The 19,720-nt window shown below is 41.5% G+C and overlaps 1 protein-coding gene across 7 annotated transcripts in view; it reads left to right on the top strand.

Annotated features, from left to right (window-relative positions):
* Fbxw11 (F-box and WD repeat domain containing 11) overlaps window positions 1–19,720 on the top strand; it is a 98,933-nt gene that overhangs the window by 22,016 nt on the left and 57,197 nt on the right. For 2 of the 7 annotated variants that reach the window (XM_021635619.2, XM_021635620.2), the window contains exon 2: window positions 15,189–15,290. The exons of 4 other annotated variants lie outside the window; for them this stretch is intronic. In XM_021635619.2, the coding sequence (XP_021491294.1) occupies window positions 15,189–15,290 (102 nt within the window). Of the gene's footprint in view, window positions 1–15,188; window positions 15,291–19,399; window positions 19,442–19,720 lie in introns of those variants that run through there. One more of the 7 variants, XM_060363881.1, reaches the window with a different exon arrangement.

The following is a 19,720-nucleotide window of genomic DNA, read 5'->3' as shown; positions in this document are numbered from 1 at the left end:
TGAGAGCCATCTCTCCAGCCTCAAGAGTTGTTCTTGTTCTGGTCCTTTTTTATTGCTAGATTGTTTATATTATTGGATTTTTAGAAATAGAGTTGGTGAACACTTATGTAGACTTTTAGGGGTGTTTCTTTTCAGGTGGATATACTAAGAGTGGAATTATTGGCACAGTGCAAATTCAAAGACTTAAAAATCCCTTTTCTGTACTCCTAAGAGTTGTGACACTGATTCTACATCAGCAGTTTTCCAGTTATGTGCATATTCCTCCTGGACATCCTGTCATTAGTTGAGTTCCAGTGCTACCTAGAGTTTGTGTTAGATCCCAGCTTGCTCCTACTTCAGGCAGCAGTTACCAGTCCTCTGCTGTGGGAGTTGCCACAACCCTCTTCCTCATGTTTAGTAATGTGCTATAGTGGCGCAGAGAATTCGGGGAACACTTTACTTAGGGCTACTAGTTTTATGAAAGTATATCATAAGATTTGCTTATTTTTATTTTCCAAGTATTGAGTGGTTTACCTGCGTGTATGTGCGGTGCCTGAGGTAGCCAGAGGCGGGATCCCCAGATCCCCTGGGACTGACAGTAAGAGACAGTAGTGAGCTGCTATGTAGGTGCTGGGAATTGAAGCCAGTGCCCTTAACTGTTGAGCCATGGGTTTAGCCCATGAACAGATATGATAAAGAATACAAATGAATAATCAGATCGAGATGTGATCACGTTGCCAGAGGTGATTGTTCTGTCAACTCCCCTGCCCCAGCCTAAAGTTACCTTACTCACACAAGCTCAGGTAGAGTTGAAAGGGCTGATTATAGACAGTAAGTGGCTGTCAGTTCACCCCTTACACTCAAGGAGTTCCAAGTTTTGGAAGCCGTTGTTCCTGGAAGGAGACAGCAGGTACAGCAGAGAATCAGGAATGAAATGTGTATGTACTATACCACAAGGTGCACATGTAGCTAGAAAAATAAACCTTGGATCTTCTCCAAAGCAGTATATGAAAGTTTCACTTGCTTTATATTCTTGTGAGCATTTGTTGTTATCCTCTTTAATTTTGGTTTAACCTTGTGGTTTCACCTACAGAGTGACTACTGAAGTTACTCAGTTTTTATGTGCTTGTCAGCTACCTATGTGTCCTGTGAGAGATGTGCCACATTTACGTCTTTAATCCTAGTGCTTGGCTGGCAGAGGCAGGTGGATCTCTGAGTTCCAGGACAGCCTGGGCTATGTAGTAAGACTGTGTCTTGCAGAACAACCCAAAACTTGAGTGTGTAAAAGGACAAAATTTCACCAGACTAACTGAGAGATCTTGATTGGTCTTATTTTGTGTGTCTAGAATCAGGCTTCACTTCGTTGCACACACTGCATACATTGTACTACTCTCAGTACTTTCATAGTATTGAGTGAGCGAGGGGAGGAGGTTTGTTTCATGGTGAGAGGGCTGAAGCAGTTGGTCTTGTCAGAGTTGCTTCCTTGTGAGCAGGGAGATAAATAATAGAAAAACAACTGATGTGTTAATACCAGGTCACTTCAGGTTACGTTAGGGATAGAGGATTTAAAGATTGGACCAGAGGGACCTTCTTTGTCATGCCAGTTGGCCTATTTGGAAAGCTTGCTGGTTGCTCTCCCCAAAACCTAGGAAGGTACGCTAACTTAATTTGGTGACATGGAACATTAGCATGGGCGACTCCATATTGATTTTTAGTCTGATCTGGTGTGGCCCAGTGCAAGAGTTTAGTTCCAAACAGTGGCTTCCCATACTATTTACTAAACTTTATTTATGTTTTCTTTTACAGAAGTAGCCACTTATATTTTATGCTTTCAGCAGGCTGTGGTGCTTTCTGAGTTGTGGTACCCTATATTCTTTCTAAGCAAGTGGTCATTGAAGTAACGTAGAACTGCCTAAGTCAAAATCTGTACAGTTAGTCCATGATAGGAATGTATTGTTTTTTTACTAACTCAGTCATGACCCACTTGTAACAATGGTAATAAGTAATAATTAGTCCGACAGTGTTTTTAAAACTCTCTTAAAATTACTTAATGTGTATGTGTGTGTGCCTGAGTATATGGATGTGCCCCATGAGCATGCAGTGCTGAGGAGGACCAGAATGGGGCATGAGTCTAGAATCATAAGGTGGTTCTGAGCCACTTGGTGTGGGTGCTGGGAACCGAATCTGGTTTCTTTGCAAGAGCCGCAGGCTCACTTCCCACCGAGCATCTCTCCAGTTATATAGTTTGCTTTTAAGTATTTTTCTTTTTCTTGGTTCACAAATGTAATGACCCTTACTAGTTAGTAACACTTAACCTGTAGTGTAGTGTGTGCTGAAAAGACTTGCCTGATTACAAAAACATATCATGTAACGAGGATAAAACCTCAGTGGGAGAAAGAAACCATGGTCACTGGTGAGATGAAGTCAGTGGTGAAGTGAGAGCCCAGACAGGGCAGGTTGTTAGACAGGGCCAGCTTGTTTAATGTGTATTTGTTATACTGCTGCTCTGTCAGTAGTACTCTTGGGTCTTAGATGGTAAATGTCCTCTTTCTCTGAGGACACCACCTTATGTGGCATCTGTGGTTGGTAGCCTCATTGCTTGTAAAGTTGTAGGTCTTGTTGCTCTGTGTAGATTCCACGGGGGGGGGGAGAGGTGTCTCTGAAAAGTGCTGACTTTGCTTTTTTGTTCTGCTCGCTATGCTGCTTGCTTTTCCTTATCATCTACCCTTCCTCCTTCCTCCCTTTTTCAATTCCTTCCCTTTTTTTTTTTTTTTTTTTTTTGAGATGGTTTCTTTGTGTAACCTTGCCTGAAACTTACTCTGTAGAGCAGGCTGGCCTCAAACTCACCGTCTGTCTTCCTAAGTGCTGGGATTAAACGCACGTGCCACCACCACTCAGCTCTGCTGTGCTTTCTTTTGTAGTCTTTTTACAGTTTGTATTCCTTCAGTCTCTTCCTGCTTTTTCCTACTCTACTATCTGCAATTCTAGTGTAGATGGAATGTTTTAGACTCTTTAGTTTTAAACATTGTCAACAAATTAAGGACTCCATAGGAAGATAAATTAAGCTTTAAGAATGTTTCAGCTGCAGAATACCAGATCTTTACAGCCTGGAATTATAAAATTTATTTTTAATTTAATTAATTAAAATTCTTTTTGGAGAGGGAGTATCATGTAACTGAGCTGTCTGTAATTATCTTGCCTTCACTTCTTCATGCCAGGATCGCTGGTGTGTGACACTACACCTAGTTACCTGTCTTTGTTTTGGACTAAATAGTAAAGGTTTGTGAGGATTTTCTAGATGAAAGTCATCGAAAACATCAAACCGTGTAAAGCCAAGAAAGGGCATCTGTAATTTGAGGAGAAAGGTGTGTGTGCGCTTCCAGGCTAGGGTGTGGCATCTCCAGCAGCCCGTTCTCGGCTCTGTTGCCCAGCTTGGTGGGAAAGAGGTTTCTCTTCCGGCTCCCACACAGGTCTTCTGATTCCACCTTGGATTGTTGTGAGCACACTGGAGTAGTCACTGTGATTGGATGATGTGACAGAAAATTACGGCTGTTCAACAAGCCTTATGGTCAGCTTTTTACTTTACCTGTAGGCTTTTTAAATTTTTAATGTGCATTATTATTTTGTGTGTCTGTCTGTTAGATTCTCAGGAACTGGAACTACAGACAGTTGTGAGCTGCTATGTGGGTGCTGGGATTTGAGGCTTGGTCCTCTGGAAGAACAGCCAGTGCTCTTACCTGATGAGCCATCTCTCCAGGTCCATCCTGTAGACTTTTCTAGAGTCAACTTGCTGATTATTTGCTTACTTAGTTGGTAGTTATTGAGCTTTTGTTGCATACAAGTACTATAAGGACTTGAGAACACTAAGCTATAAATTGGTTTGTTGTTGGGAGCTGGAGAGATGGCTCAGCGGTTAAGAGCACTGTCTGCTCTTTGAGACGTCCTGAGTTCAATTACCAGCAACCACATGGTGGCTCACAACCGTCTCTACTGGGATATGATGCCCTCTTCTGGCATGCAGGTGTACCTGCAGATAGAGCACTCAAACACATGAAGTAAATGAATAAATGAATAAGTAGTCTAGCATTCGGGGAGGCAGAGGCAGGCTAATCTCTGTGAGTTTGAGGCCAGCCTGGTCTACAGAGCAAGCCCAGGACATCCCAGGCTACACAAAGAAACCATGTCTCAAAAAACAAAACAAAACAAAATTGGTTTATTGTCTTGACAATTGCTTATAATCTCCTGTTTCTTGTAATAAAATATCTGGATATAACAAGTAAGTATAGTTTTTGAGTTATATTTAAACCAATTTTTGGCTTTTTAATTTGAACTTTTTCCTCCTAAGACAGGGTTTCTTTGTGTAGCTCTGGCTGTCATGGGACAGATAGACCAGGCTGACCTCGAACTTAGATCCATTTGCCTCTGCCTCTCCAGTGCTGGCATTAAAGGTGTGTGCCACCACACCTGGCTCTCTGAGATTTATGTAGGCCTTTACATAGTTTCATTGCCTCCTCTGTGTGAGAACAGTATGTCAGTGCATCCAGTCATGTGCATACCTGCAAAATCACTTATTAGCCTTTAGGCTGATATTACCATTATCTGCTGTTAAGATTAGTGCTTTGAATGTCTACATACTTAGAACTGAAGTCTAGAGATGTAGGAGACCTGGCTGGAAAAGCAATGAAAAGACAGAGTCCCTTTCAGCCTCAGCATGGCAATGAAATCCCTGGTTTCAGGTAGTCTCCTTACCTGGTTACCTGCTGGAAATAGAGTGTGTGGAGGGATTCACAAAGAACAGCAGGAATCTCTTAATGAGCCAGTCCAAAAGAAGTTGTTGGGTGCCTGGTGGGCAGGACAACAAACAGCTTTCTTATGTAAAATCAAGTTCAGTTTAAGGTGTGGAAACAGTAGCCATATGGGAAAGAAAAGTGTGAACTTAACTATAAAGTTACAGGACTGCTGTGGATGGCTCAGGGAGGAAAGCCACCTCTTGCCCAGCTGGATTCCATGCTAGGACCCACATGTGGAGAGAACCACTTCCTTAGGTTGTTGTGCCTTCCTGCATAGTTGTCAGTCTGTCCACATAATACCGTAGGCACAAAATCAGTCAATACAAATGGAAAACAGAATTTAAACTAAAGGCTAGTAAAACGTGCCCCATTGGTAGCCAAGCTTGTGATTCTTCACTTCCTTGTTGTTCTTGAAGAAGCGGTATTTTTATCACCACTGCTTTCTAAGTCTGTTGTCCGAAAATGTCAGCATCTAGGCCCTACCATTAGGGTGTGTGCTTATTTGGGGGAGGGACTGGTTAACTTCTGAAAGTTACTAATGCTTAGAGATAGCAGAGGCTACCCCAGGGTTACTAGCAGAATCCATTTTCTTTTCGTTTTCATTTTAGTTTTTTGATTGTCCTTTTGTTTTTGTCTTTGTCTAGCCCAGGCTGTGTGGGAACTTAAAATAGCATGTTGTCCTCGAACATGCTGTGTAGCCCAGGCTGGTCTGGAAAGTGTGGTGCTGCTACTTTCTGAATGTTGGGGTTACAGGTGTGAGTCATTTTCTTTTTTAAGCACTAATTCACAGTTTTCAGAGTCAGGAATCAAGTTAGATGGTGAAAGCATGGGGCAGTTTTGCAGTAGATTTACAAAAGATTTTTCAGATACCAACTAATTTTAGTACTGTAGGAGACAGTGAGTTGGAGTTTGTGTACAACATTTTGCACTGTAGGAATTAGCCACATTTCTTCCTTCAGTAAACTGAAAAATTATAAAGCTTTAATTGTAGAAACAATTTCTGATATCAGAATATTTGGTCTGTGGTTTCTTACAGTGCTTGCTGAAGCGTTTAGTATACTGGATTATACAGCAAATATTTTTGAATCAAAAAGTTAATTGTCCTCAAGCCATCTTCCTGAAATAGTTATCTCTTCCTAGGAAAAATAAGAATATTTATTATATGGGGAAAAAGTTTTTACTTCCCATATGTTCTGTTGTTCTATATAAAACATGATAAAATCTGCACTCTGTTGCATGAAAACTTGGTATGCTAGAAGATAGTAGAATCTTATGCACACATTTCCAAAGACAGATTGAAGTTTTTTGGCTTGTGAGGTAGAAGGACCTGGAATGGATGAAGCTTGCACCTGTGCCTGAGGTGATATATTAATCCATTTTCTGTTGTGACAAAGATACCTAACGCTGGGTGCTTACAGAGAAGAGAGGTGACTGTAGATAACAGTGATGGAGGCTGACAGTCCAGGATCTGCTGCTCCATCTGTTTGGTTTCTGATGAGGATCTTGTGACAGTGACAGATGTGCTTATAATGGTAAGAGTACAGTCAGAAGAGATCACACAGAGACTGGGATAATACCCTGTCTTTCATTGAGACCCCATGAACCACATTATTCTCAATGTGACAATGTTTTTATGACCATCTTCTAGGCCCCACTTAAAGGTCCACCATCTCAGTGTACTACCAGGCTGGTCAGCAATTCTTCAGCATGCAGGAACCCTGAGGGCGAAAACTCATGGAGCCATAGCCAATAGGAAGGAAGAAAGCAGACGGTGAGGGCTTATCTCTGCTGCTCGTCCTACGAGCTGCAAGTCCTCCTGGTGGGGCGCATGGTGTAGCGTGCGCTGCCACAGTAAAGCGCAGTTCAGTACGCTTCCTCTTAGATGGAAGGTCACTGGCTTTCTGACTAGAACTCAGCTATCTGGTAGCCATAGGTGTGGAAGCTACAGCAGTGTCTTTGCTAACTAAGAGTGTAGCTAAACTGATGGCTCTTTTGTCCCTCTGCTTCATTAAGGGTCAGGGGACAAGTGGCTGTGATCAGATCCCCGAGTAAGGAGGGAAAGGCCAGTGCTTTATATGATGTGTTCTCTGGACATCAGATCCAGAAACCTGGATGCTGTGTTCTCAATTGTATGTGGCTGGCTGAAAGAGTAAACGAAAAATAATTGCATCTTACTCTGTGTATTAAAATGGAACCATAACTCTAAGTCCTGAGTTACTGCCTTTATTCACATAAAGCTCCTTGAATTACTTCTCTGTGTTGGAATTTTTCTGAATGTCTATCTAGGTCATGAGTGGGCTCCTGCTAGTTAGTCCTATGTGGCAGAAACATTATGCTTCTGTGGGTAGTCTGTAATGTATTTCTTAGTTCTTGTTGCTGGGAGTTTTCTTTGCCATTATGAATGGTGATCAGATCGGATGGATATCTTTGTGTTCCTAGATAATGTCTTTGTTTTTTCCTCTTAAAATAACATCTTACTTGTGAATTGAATCAGTGACACACGTGCTTTTCAAACTTTCAATCCATGTTGTGCAGTCGCACCTAGGAGGTTTTGTCAGTTTCTTGTTATACTCCATTAAGACTGAGATACGAGCAACAGGTTGATGAAGTTTGAATTAACCAGGAGAGTGTGCCACTTTGGAGAGTTTAATATTAAACACAGTGATAGGTGGTGTAAATAAGAAAAGGAAGCAGGGAGAGCCTTGCTGAGACTGAAGCATCAACCAAGGACCTTGCATGGACTGGACCTAACCCCCCTGCACAGATGTAGCAGATGGGCGGCTTAGGCTTCGTGTGTGTCCTCTAGTAAGGGAAGTGGGGGCTGCATCAGACAAGGACTCACTTGCCAGCTCTCTGATCACTTCCCCTGGGTGAACTACCTTGACAGGGCACAGGGGAAGAGGACACACTCAGTCCTGATACAACGTGATGAGCTGGGGTGGATGGGAAAGGGAGCTCCCCTTTTCTGAGGAAGAGGTGAGGGAGGGAAAAGAAGGGTGAGGCTGGGAGGGGAGGAGGGATAGGGCTACAGCTAGGATGTAAAGTGAATAGAAAATAAATTAATTAATAAAAGGGGGGGAAGCAGGGGTTTTGGAGTCAGGGAGAATTCTAGCTTTGTTTGTTTGTTTTAAGGCAGGCTTTTGTATACCCAAGGCTGGCTTGGAACTCACTTTGTAGCAGAGGATGGTCCTCATCCTCTTGTACTTCATGGTTGTGGGGCACGGGTTGCCAGGCAAGAAACATTATCTTAAGTGGCAACTACTGTTGCCACCCACAGTAGTTGCACATACTCCCTTAAATAACCTATCACCCAAGTTCCTGTAGCAACCTTCATTTAACTCTGCGGTGTACTACTCATGAAGCAAAAAGAAGGGTTGGGGCATAGGTCATTGACAGAGGACTTTGCTAGCATGTGTAAGGCTTGAGTTCACATTCTAGCACTCTGTTTATCTTGAGATGAGCGCAGTCTTACAGAGAAATTTGAGTGGGTCCTGCTGGTTCTTAAACCTAGGTTTAGAGAGCTGACTGCCAGCTGGAGATTTTCAGTGGAGAGCATGTTATTGCCCAGTGCCCTGTCCTCCTGTGTCTGCTGTCCCCACATTACCAAGACGCCTTTGTAAAGTGAACAAACAAACAAATAACAGAGAAAAGGGGGAAAGGAAAATTAATTATCCTTTATCCTTTCACTGGAGATGCTAAGGCAGATCATGATGGCTTTGTGAGCTTTGGAGATTGTGTGTCTTATCCTGGATCATCACTCAAGATGAAGTAATTAAACATTAAAGAACTGAGAGAATAGTATATAAGTTTGGCTCTAGCTTTGAATTCTAATTTATCAAGTTTCTATCATTGTTTGGCCTTGTTTGAATCTCTGAAATTCAGCAAATAGTAAATTTCCATTTTCCTTATTTTGTTTCCTTTTTTCTCCCTCCTTTTTTCCTCTTGTCATTTTTTTCCCCCTTATTGTGTATCTCAGCTTGAAAATACTCTGGTGTAATATCAGTGATAAGTAAAAATGCAATTCTAAAGTACAGTTGCTAAGAATGAAGCTGTCATGGTCACATGATGTGTTTATTATCCAATTCTTTCTTAATGAAGTGTCCTTCTCTTAGGAAGATTGTTGTTACACATGAAGGTATGGGTCAGTATTGTGTTTTTTTTTTTTTTTTAAGGTATGGAAAATGCAATTAAATTGTGAATTAACTTTAGAGAGGTATCACACTATGATGTGACTGGTAGTCAGAAGACAACTTTGGCGAGTGTGTTCTCTCCTTCCATTGTGGGACCTGGGTGTTGAACTCAATTTACAAAGCTTTATCTTAAAAATAATAGTTGTTTTGTTGATGTTGGCTGTGTCTTACGGGTTGTAAGTCTTCCGAGTTGTAAGTCTTCCGAGATGTGGAAAAGCGTCGTGGTCTTTTGCCATTACAGACACTGTTGTTTATTGATAAGGGACAGGACAGGTAATTAGATTCAATAGCTTGGTTCCTAATTTTGATTAATTTTATTGCTTGTTCTGTTTATCTTGAGATGAGCGCAGTCTTACAGAGAAATTTGAGTGGGTCCTGCTGGCTCTTAAACCTAGGTTTAGAGAGCTGACTGCCAGCTGGAGATTTTCAGTGGAGAGAATGTTATTGCCCAGTGCCCTGTCCTCCTGTGTCTGCTGTCCCCATTACATTACCAAGACGCCTTTGTTTTCCATCTCATAAGGAGGGCATAATGGGAATCTTATGGGGAAGAAAAGGACTTGGACTGTGAGTGTTGGTAAGTACTGGCTCCTCATCCACTGAGCGAAGTTTGCAGTGTTTAAACCTAAAATAAATGAATGGTTTGTAGTTCCCTGAAATAGCCTTTTTGCTTTTCCTCAAATTGTGCTTTTTCTCTAGCTGCCAGGACTCATTTCTCTGTTTCCAAGTGTGCACCACTACACACAGCTTTTTTACCTGGGGCTCTGAGTACAGGTCTTTTTTATTCTTGTGCAGTAGGCATTTTCTCTATTGAGCCCTCTCACTCCCGCCCCTGATTATTACATTTTGTAATTTCTTGCTTAACAGAATTAAATGATCCAGACACTCATGTTTATTGAGCTTAAACAAAATTTATAGTAATCTACTAAAGACATCTATGGTTTTGACTATTTACTTCTACCTGTTACCATTGGTTGTTTTTTTTTTTTTTTCCTTCTTTTTTTAATAGACTTTTCATCTTGTGTGTTTAATAGTGTGCCCCATCTCCTACTTGTTGGGCTAAGAACCCCTGGCCCATTTAGAAAAAAAAAAAAAAAAAAAAAACAAAACAACCAAACATTTATTATTTTAAATCATGTATATGTGTATGTGTTTACATGGGTAAGGTTATGTGCACAAAAACTGCCAGTGCCTATGGAGGCCAGAGGTGTCAGGTCTCTCAGGAGCTCTAGTTAACTGGTGATTATGGGCTACCTAACACAGGGGCTGGAAATCGAACTCAGGTCTTCTGGAAGAGCAGAAAGTGCTCTTATCTGCTGAGCCTTCTCTGCGGCCTCACGTTTAAGAGTGAATACCCAGATGGCTTTTGCCCTTACTGTGCTATTTCTTAATTTTTCAGCTTTGCTTATGCTCCTTATTCTGCTTGAAATTCATCTTTTCTCCTAGATGTCCCCTACTAATCATTTTAGCTTTAGTTGCCTCCTCCTTTGGATAGGATGTCTGTTTGTGGTATAGATGTGTGTTTAGATGGTGTCCAGATAACCTCCTGTGTCTAGGGGAAAGTCTTGCTTTTTATTTTTTCTGTGCAGATAGATACAAGTTCAGATACATATTTTTATTGAATGAGATGGAGTCGAAGACATTCAGCTTGGTCATCTTAAGCATCATGGTAGGACTTAGCTGAAGGGAGTGATTTGATTTGGTGGGAAGTGGTTTAAAGAAAAATAACTTGAGAGGGAATTACAGGAAACCAGTAAAAATGCAGATTTCTAAATCAGGAAACATTAGAGAGATGACAGAATATACCTCTGCGTGCTGCCTTAAAAGAGTTACCTCTTTGAGAAGGAATCAGGGCAGGGGATTCAGAGCAATCCCGTCTAGAAATAGACCAGTGGCAGCCTTTGTGAGGCTCTGCAGGCTGGGCGATGAGAGAGAGACAAGGTGGCAGCAACTACTTTTTCATTTGATTTGTGGTTCCTATGGTAATCGAAAGAAAACCTAGGACATTTCTCTGTTACCCCTTTAATAAACTTTCAGCTTTTGAAAAATGCCAAAAAGCTATTATTCTTGTCTTTTATCGACTTGAAGTATTTCCCAGCTGGTAATGAATGTGGCAGAAACAGTAAGCACAGTTGGATTCCCTGGCCAGTGTTTTATTTGACTGTAGAGTTGAAAAAGAATTTATCCTGACTGTGTATTTGCCCTTAATACTAGAACCTAGTATGAATTATTTCATGTTTTCTATGGATATGAATAATCTTAAATTAGAATAAATAGGAACTTGCAGCAAATGTATATTGGAGATTTTATGGCCTCTGGGATGGTCCTTGTGTGAGTCTTTGGGTTTGAAGCTCAGGTTGCAAGAAGAAAGGCTTGCTTGGTATTGTGGCTTGTTGACTAAATAGGTTGATACATATTTGTTAAGACTGGTAAATATTCTATTCAGGGTAAATTCCTCAGACCTGTTATAACAGTAGATAAAGATATTTCACTATTACCTTAAAAATATACAAGAAGGGAGGGAGGAGTAGTCACATTGTAAACATAGCTGACAAGAAGATAGTTTTCATTATTTAAAAAAATGACAATTTAGTCAAGCGTGATGGCGCACACCTTTAATCCCAGCACTTGGGAGGCAGAGGCAGGTGGATCTCTGAGTTTGAGGCCAGCCTGGTCTACAAAGTCAGTTCCAGGACAGCCAGGGCTATACAGAAAAACCCTGTCTTGAAAAACAAAACAAGAGGGCTGGAGAGATGGCTCAGAGGTTAAGAGCACTGGCTGTTCTTCCAAAGGTCCTGAGTTCAATTCCCAGCAACCACATGGTGGCTCAGAACCATCTATAGTGAGATCGGGTGCCCTCTTCTGGTGTACATGCAGGCAGAACACTGTATAAATAATAAATAAAAATGTTAAAAAAAAAAAAAAGAAAAACAAAACAAGCAAACAAATGACAACTTGGTTGGTTTCCAACCAAGTCCTGAAATTTAAATTAGAAGCTTCATGAATCAATTACTGTTTAGGTCCTAGTTGCATTTTATTTGATGTTCTTAGATTAATGAGTACAGAACTTTTGTTTTTGCCTATTTCCAAGTTGGACCCATGTCTTTCTGGTTGTTTTGTTTTGTTTTGTTTTGTTTTAGACAAAAGGACCTGTGCTTAGGACAGTATGTGTGGACTTCCTATTACAAGGCACATGGATTTCATACAGTAATCTTTTCTGTTCAGTAAAGACTTCCAGCAGTGTATCTGGTCAGTTGTCTGAGGATAACTCAGAGTGTGGGAATGGAGCAGTCCTAACACCTTTCACTACCATTGTCTTAGCCTCATCTTGACCTGGAAGATTGTAGGCCTGCTGAGCTGAGAGTTGTGATTTCTGACTGACAAGTTTTGGCAGTTGCTTTACAGTTGCAGGTGGGCGGTGCCTGAGAACCCGCTGTCTTCACAGTCCCTGTTCTCAAGCAGATCTGTCAGCTCTGGGGCTGGCATTCTTATGTAGGATTAGTGGGATCAGCCCCAGCTCAGACCAAGCTCTGTGTGGTTTTTAGACAAGAAATTGCATCTCTTATTCTGAATATTGGAAAGTAATGTGTATAAAGATTGAAATGGTGGTGAATTGTGTTTAGCATGGCAAGACATAGTCACCTTTTAGGAAACACTGCCATTTTTTTTTCTTTAAAGATTTTTCTTTTTTATTTTAGGCACATTGGTGTTTTGAATGTGTGTACGTCTGTGTGAGGAGTTACAGACAGTTGTAAGCTGCCATGTGGGTGCTGGGAATTGAACTCTGGCCCACTCAAAGAACAGTCAGTGCTCTTAACCTCTGAGCCATCTCTCCAGCCCCCAACACTGCCATTTTTAAGTGTCTGTCTACTGTGGGTGTTAAGAACATAAACTCTTGAAATTAGACCATCAGTGCGTCCTTTAAAGGTTTTTTGTTGTAGTTGTTGTCGTTCCCCCCCCTCCCCCCAGTAGAGTAGGACATGCTGGCAAACATGTAGCTCTAGCACTGGGGAGGCTCAGGTTAGAGGATCATGAGTTTGAAGCCAACCTAGTGAGAATCTGTCTCAAAAAAACCAACAGGGCAAGTTTTGCCTAGGATCTGAGTGATTTTGTGAGTCAGCAAACTAAACAGTCCAGAAAGAAAACTAAAGTTGTGGCTAGGGATTCTACTTTTTGATCACTTGTAGTCTTTGGTTCAATTTCCAGGACTGCCAAGAGGAAGGAAAAACAACAACAGAAATGCCCAGAGAACCCTAAATTGAACTATTGAGGATATTGGGAGTTTATTTAACTTAAATAATCCATGTAATGAACATGTGATGTGGGTCTTTTGTCTGACCACATTCTGACACAGGTTGATAGAACTACTGTCCCAGTTAGTGTTTGTTACAGGACCTCCGGGGGTTGAAATCACTGTGGTTAGAATCATCTGGCATTCCGGTGGAGCTTAGACAAGCCAGTGTTTTAACAGACCATCTGTAGACCAAGATAGTATCTGCCCTTCAGGAGTTACTGTGAGAGTTTACTGTGACAGTTGTCATAATAGGAACAGGTCAGAGGAGCTCGAGAAATGACAGCTGCTTTCATTGTATTTTACAAAAGTGCACAGGTCTTTCTGTGGCTACTTTTCCATGTTGCAAAACTATTGAGTGACAGAGTCTATCCTGGAGAATCAGATGCTTTACCTCTGTCCATGCTGAGGCTTTAATAAACACTCAGGTTGGAAATGTGTGATGTTTTTCATTGCTTAGGGAGTTATGCCGTTGCTTATTCCATTTGCTTTATCTGATTTTGTGTCCTGGATATACATGGCTCTTCCAAATAACCTCAATATTCTCTACATCGTGAGTGAACTGTAACTAGGAGCAGGCATGCTGGGTAGGAACCCAGGTCTATCTGAGTTCCAGCAAAGCTCTTTGTTTATAATACACTTGTATTGATTGCAGCGCATTTCCTAGTGAAAACCAAGGAGCTGGGGGAACAAACACATGGCTTGGGTCTAGGATTTGTGGAGTATTTCAGTAGAACTCAAGCACCTGCCTTCAGGGTTTGTTTGTTTAAAATTTTTTATAGTGATTATTGGGTTTTTTTTTTTGCCTCTGTAAACTAATTGATGTTAGAATAAAAACATTTATTAAATGCCGTAGTCTGATGGTTACTATCTATTAGCTGTACTGTATGCTCATTTTTACGTTACATTTTTTTTTAAATTCCTTTGAAAGCAACAAGTTTTTTTTTGTTTTTTGTTTTTTTGTTTTTTTAAGGGTGGAATGGAGTCAGTGAATTAAGCTTATAATTCTTTTTGTTTTGTTTGTTTTTTTGAGACAGGTTTCTCTGTGTAGCCCTGGCTGTCCTAGAATTCACTCTGTAGACCAGGCTTGAACTCACAGAGCTCTACCTGTCTCTGCCTCCTGAGTGCTGGTATCAAAGTTGTGTGCCACCACTGCCTGGCAGGCATTTAGTCTTGTCACCAAGTTTGAACATCACAGTACTCTCAAGTTTTTCCTCCGAGAATGCAGAATGTTGATGACAGTGAAAACAAGTGTGTTTCAAGTACTTAGTTACCTGTATCTATCACTTATCTCTCCTTTTCTTTGTTTGCCTCATTCTCTTAAGTCTCCTGCAATTTTACTTTAGAGAAATGCAAAACTTCACATAATGTTTGTTGGGTCACCAAAGCTTTTCAGTAGAGAAGGCATCCTGGTCTTACTGAAAGAATGTGGGATTTGCTAGCTAACAGACTGAAGCTTAACTATGCTGTGTGTCCTTGTGCAAAGTGTTCAACAACTGAGTCTCACTGTTTTTTTATGGTATGGTAATGGGGGTTAGGGGATGCATTCAGAAAGCCTGCTACAGTAGTTTCCTAAGCAACGGAGACTGTGTGAGATAGACTCCAATCCCTTAACTCCGTGGAAGTGTTATGCTCTCTCAAGTGCTCTTGCTTTACACTCAAGCTCATAGTTCCCTCTAGTGGGTTGTCATTTAAGCATTCTCTCCCTCTTGATTCTGTTTACTGTATCCGTGAAATGAGTGGTTGGCAGCATACAATCCCTGTCCATAAGACAGAAAGGGGCCTGCTCCCCAGGGTTCAGGAAACGTAGGCCCATCCCTGCCCTCTAAACTGCATGGGTGCACCTCTGCCCTGACTAACACTCAAGCTGCCTGTGTGAAGGAGTGACTTGTTGCGGCCTCTAACTGCTTCTTCTCTTCCTTCCTTTTTGTCATCCTGCAGTGTTCTGTGCCAAGGTCTTTGTGGCTAGGCTGCGCCAACCTGGTAGAGAGCATGTGCGCACTGAGTTGCCTGCAGAGCATGCCCAGTGTCAGATGTCTCCAGGTGCCTCTCTTCTTTCTTGTTGTAAATGTGTTTTTACGTATGCCATGAACATTTGTTGAAACTTGCAGTAGTGTGTTTAATCCAATGTTAAGTCTGCTAAATGTTCTGTGTAACCCTCTGCTTTCCTCCAGCCTGGATGCCCCCATGGAGGAGGAGCACTAGGAGGGACCCTTCTGAGCACACAGGTCTTAAAGGGTCCTTTCTTGCTCCCCTTACCTGCTCCTGCCTTTTAATTCTTACCCCCTCACTTCAAAGTTGTGATTCTCATGTTTATTAGTTAAACCTTTGAAAAACAAAACAAAATACTCTGATATTTCCCATTTGGCTACCTTTAACAGTTTTGAGTTGAGAGGCTTTCATAATTAAAATGATGATTTTTCTATTTTGAAACATCTTTTGGCTTACCTTTTCTCCTCCATTCAAAAAAAAAAAAAAGAGTGGGGAGGGAATCAGTTAAGATTATACTATAAACCTCAAATTGAAGTTTTAAAGACCACAGCTTTATGCTGCTGGGAACCATCAGTTTAAGCCAACTCCAAAAAATGGCCAGATTTGATACCTGTCCTCAGGGTCCACCCAGATTTCCAGGCCAAGGCCGGCAGAGAATTCCACAGATAAAAGTAATATTGGGAGGGGGTTTTGAATGGGTGGGGGTGGGGGTTGCTCAGAATAAAACTGTCAGTAGGAGTGTAGTTGGTATCTTCTTCTGATGGCTTCTGATAAAACCAAGGCCAAAGCCATCATGGCTTTACATGGGAAGGTCTACTTAGAGAGTGTGTTTAATTAAATGTGTCAGTAGTGGTATCAGCTTTTATTACTGCATAGTTTGTACAGGTTGGTATAACTTTCTTTTAAAAGCAGTATTACATTTCTGGTGTCCTGTTGATACTGCTCAGATCTTAGGAAACGGATTAGAGGTATATTGATGCCACGGGTGATTTCACTGTTCTTTCTCAAGGCTTTCTATTCATTCATGTGTACAGTTTTTAAATAGTACTAGGGGTTTGGAAGAAAGTTTCTTTTATATTGATGTTGAGCTCTTTATTTGCTTATTTATTGGTCAGCCTCTGAGTAGCACTGGCATGGTTATTGATTGAAATTGCTATCTTTAGAAAATTGTGCCGGCACTTCATTAACAGTTAGCTGGAGTTTAGATTTGGCATACCACCCAGTTCTTAGGTCAATGGAGGAAGATGGGTCCCAACTCTGGGGTACAGAATTGAGTGTTTCATACCAGCCCCTTGCCTTGAAGGGCAGGCAGTGCTGATGTGCTCTCTCTGCTTGGTACCAGGGAATGACTATTTGCATTATAAAAGTCTGTTTCTTCAACGTGTCTTGAGGGCTGCCCTTGATTTGTAGTGGGCTGACCCAGTTTTAGCCAGAGCTGGCAGTACAAGAAGGGAAAAATTGCAGTTATAAAGTCTAAATTGTTAATCTGAGGTTCTCTTTCCTGCATTCATTTAAGTAATCAGGCAGCATAAAGCACCAGGCAGTGTGTTGTACGGGGCTGTGGGTTCTCTGGAGATGCAAGTGGGAGAAAGTACAGCTTCCGCCTGAAAACGGGGAGATGCCTTCAGAGTTCTTCAGTCACTTCCTCTGAGGAGGAAAGACGAAATGTTGCCTTCATTGGACCTTGTTTCAATGAGTGGGAGCAATATTGCATTTAGATGTACATTGGGAGTTTTGATTATTAAGGTTTTACTTTGACCAGCCTAGAATTGAAGGCATGTAGCTTAACGAAATTAACCAAGGGCTTAGCTGATTGGAGTTATGAAGTCATTATTTTGTTCTGTGTGAAAACAAACCTGGAAGATTTCTTCCCTTTCCGCTTACTTGTTTTATATAAGTATTATTGTTGGTTGCTTTTTTTTTTAAACAAAAATGTGTATGTGGAGTTTAATTCTTTTCTTTTCAAATTTAATTATTGTTTTGACTTTTGGTGCTGGGATTGAACCTAGACCTTGTGTATTCTAAGTAAGTGTCATGTCACGGAGCCACCCCCTTGGCCTTTCCTCCTTCTCTTCTGTGCCAGGTACCAGTGCTTTGCTGCAGTCTCCAGGCAGTACGGAAGTACCTGTTGACATGTTCCATGTTTTATTATGAAAATGGCTCTTCTAGAGGTTCCATGCCTCAGCATCGTTCATTTAAAAAGACTAGAAGAGGATAGAGCCTTAGTTGATTCTGCTTGGGCTGTAGAGGTCTGAAATTGACCCTGGACCCTATAATGACCTCAGCTTTCAGCCTGTTATCCTGTGTGGCCGTGTGTGTAGTTTTTGAAAAAGCAGGAATGACGATAGTAATTAGGTATTTAGGTTGATTTAGCTTTTGCAGGTTTTGCCAGTGGAGAAGAGTCTTTTACCAGCTATGTTTGCTATGTTTCGCATCTATTAGGTTTATGAGAACCCGTGAGATGCAGGAGTTTTCCTTATGTGGCAGCTGAGGCAGATGATGTAGCCTCCAGCCTGAGATGATGTGTGCTGGCTGGCTTAGGTTTCTACAGCTGTGACTGCTGGAGCAGGTGTTTGAGATCCAAGTCTGTCCTGGTGCAGCCTCTCTTGTCCCTATGCTGGTTTTTTAGTTTCCTTCTTTCTGTTTTTTTAGCATAGCTTCACTTGTGGAAATTGTATTAGTGATATATAATGTGTGGTTTCTTTAGTCATTATGTATTTGAACATAAAAGAAGAAAAGCCTGCTAAATTCAGATATTTCCTTTGCCCAAAATGAACACTACCGAGTCTTAGAGCTAGGAAGCCTGAGTGGATTTCTGAAAAGTTAATGCCGTGAGTTTGTCCCTGGTATGCTCTGCATGGGCCTTTCTCCAGGGTGTAGATGAGAGGCCCAGACTTCTTTCCTGCCGTCAGGGAACTTTTTGTAGTAAGCAGTACCATGGATGAAAATCCAGACTGAACTGCAGATGAAGTGTGTGTGTGTGTGTGTGTGTGTGTGTGTGTGTGTGTGTGTGTGCGTGCGTGTATGCGTGTGTGTATGTGTGTATGCGTGTGTGTGTGTATGCGTGTGTGTGCGCGCGCGAGAAATAAAGCCCTGAAGTTAGCCAAACCTACAAATGCTTTGAGAATCTTGTTAACTAGTTTAAACCTGGTCCACTCTCCACGTGTTTCATGACAGTTCTGTTGAAGTGTCTCAGTGTCTCAGAATCTAGCTGAACTGAGCTTGCTTCACAAGCCCAGATCTGACGGTTGGTTCTTAGATCAGATAATACAAGAACACTGATTTTCCAGGACTCTGGCATGAGATTAACCCTGATGGCTGTATCTTTTACTTTCTACTTTCTGTGTGTTATGACCTAGGTTTTGGTTTTGGTCCTGAGGACTGAATCCCAGGCCTTATGTGCGCAGGCAGGCATATAAGGCAGGAGAGTCCACTGAGTCATGCCCCTGCCCTCATTGGATCCTCTGTAGAAATTACCTGGGTTGCTTTTTTGTGTATGAAATTACAGAATTGGATTGACTTGCCAGAGGCTATATATTTATCTAACAACTGGGTTATGAACCTAAATCTGCACAGCTGCCCTGACTGGAGTGAAAACTGCTTTCTTTAACTTGACAGTGGTCATTTTAGAGTTGAAACAAATTCCTTTTATTTTTAATGTCAAAACCAAAAAGCTAAAAATGGAGTATAGAGGCTTAGTGCAGTAGACTGACAAGTGACAGTGTTCCTTGAAGGGTAGGAATGATTTTTGGAAACAACCGCAAGGATCATGTGACTCCGCTTTCAGGGCTTTCCTCCTCGCTGCCTTTGTGTTTTGTTGGGCTGTAAAGAACTCAACTGTGAGCCTGAGCAGGAGGGCTAGGAATGCTACATTTCAACAGGATGTAGCTGCTGATAGGGTGGGACTGTATGGGTGAGATGGCTTGGTAGCTGGAGTTGGTCTCTAAGCTGGCAAACCCAGATTCATTTTCTGGCTGCTTGAGCCGGGAGCTCATTCCCCTTTTAAAAAAGGAAGGTAGTTCTTTACCTTGCAGGGTTTTTACCAACTAGAGGATAATACCAAATGCCTCATGCTGAAGGCCTTCTTGCAAGAGGATGGAAATCCATTTCTTTCTTTGCTTGCAGGGAGTTCTCTATTGAAGAAGAGGTCATCTTATTTGTAGTTCTAGGGCGTGTTAAAGAGAAGATAGAAGACCAGGCAGGTGAGGTGGCCCTTGTTTTCTGCTCGTGTTTAGGGCATGTGCTTCTGGCTCCACAGTGGCCTCTCCTGAACACCTTTGTTCTTTTTTTCTGATAAACACTGAGGATTTGCTATTTCTAATGATTATTCTGTTGCACTTCAGGTCTAAATATATGAAGGCCTATATATATGATGACCTTTGGTATTTCTCAGTTTTAGAGCCTTTAATGTAAATATTTTAAAAACACACACCCGTTCTTTTCTATAGGAAAATTTGCAAAGTACAGTGAGTAGCTAGAGT

The sequence above is a fragment of the Meriones unguiculatus genome, chromosome 11 (assembly GCF_030254825.1).
Source record: "Meriones unguiculatus strain TT.TT164.6M chromosome 11, Bangor_MerUng_6.1, whole genome shotgun sequence".
Taxonomy (NCBI): Eukaryota; Metazoa; Chordata; class Mammalia; order Rodentia; family Muridae; genus Meriones; species Meriones unguiculatus.
Note: the sequence above shows the minus strand (reverse complement) of the source record. Positions and strands in the feature narration are given on the sequence as shown.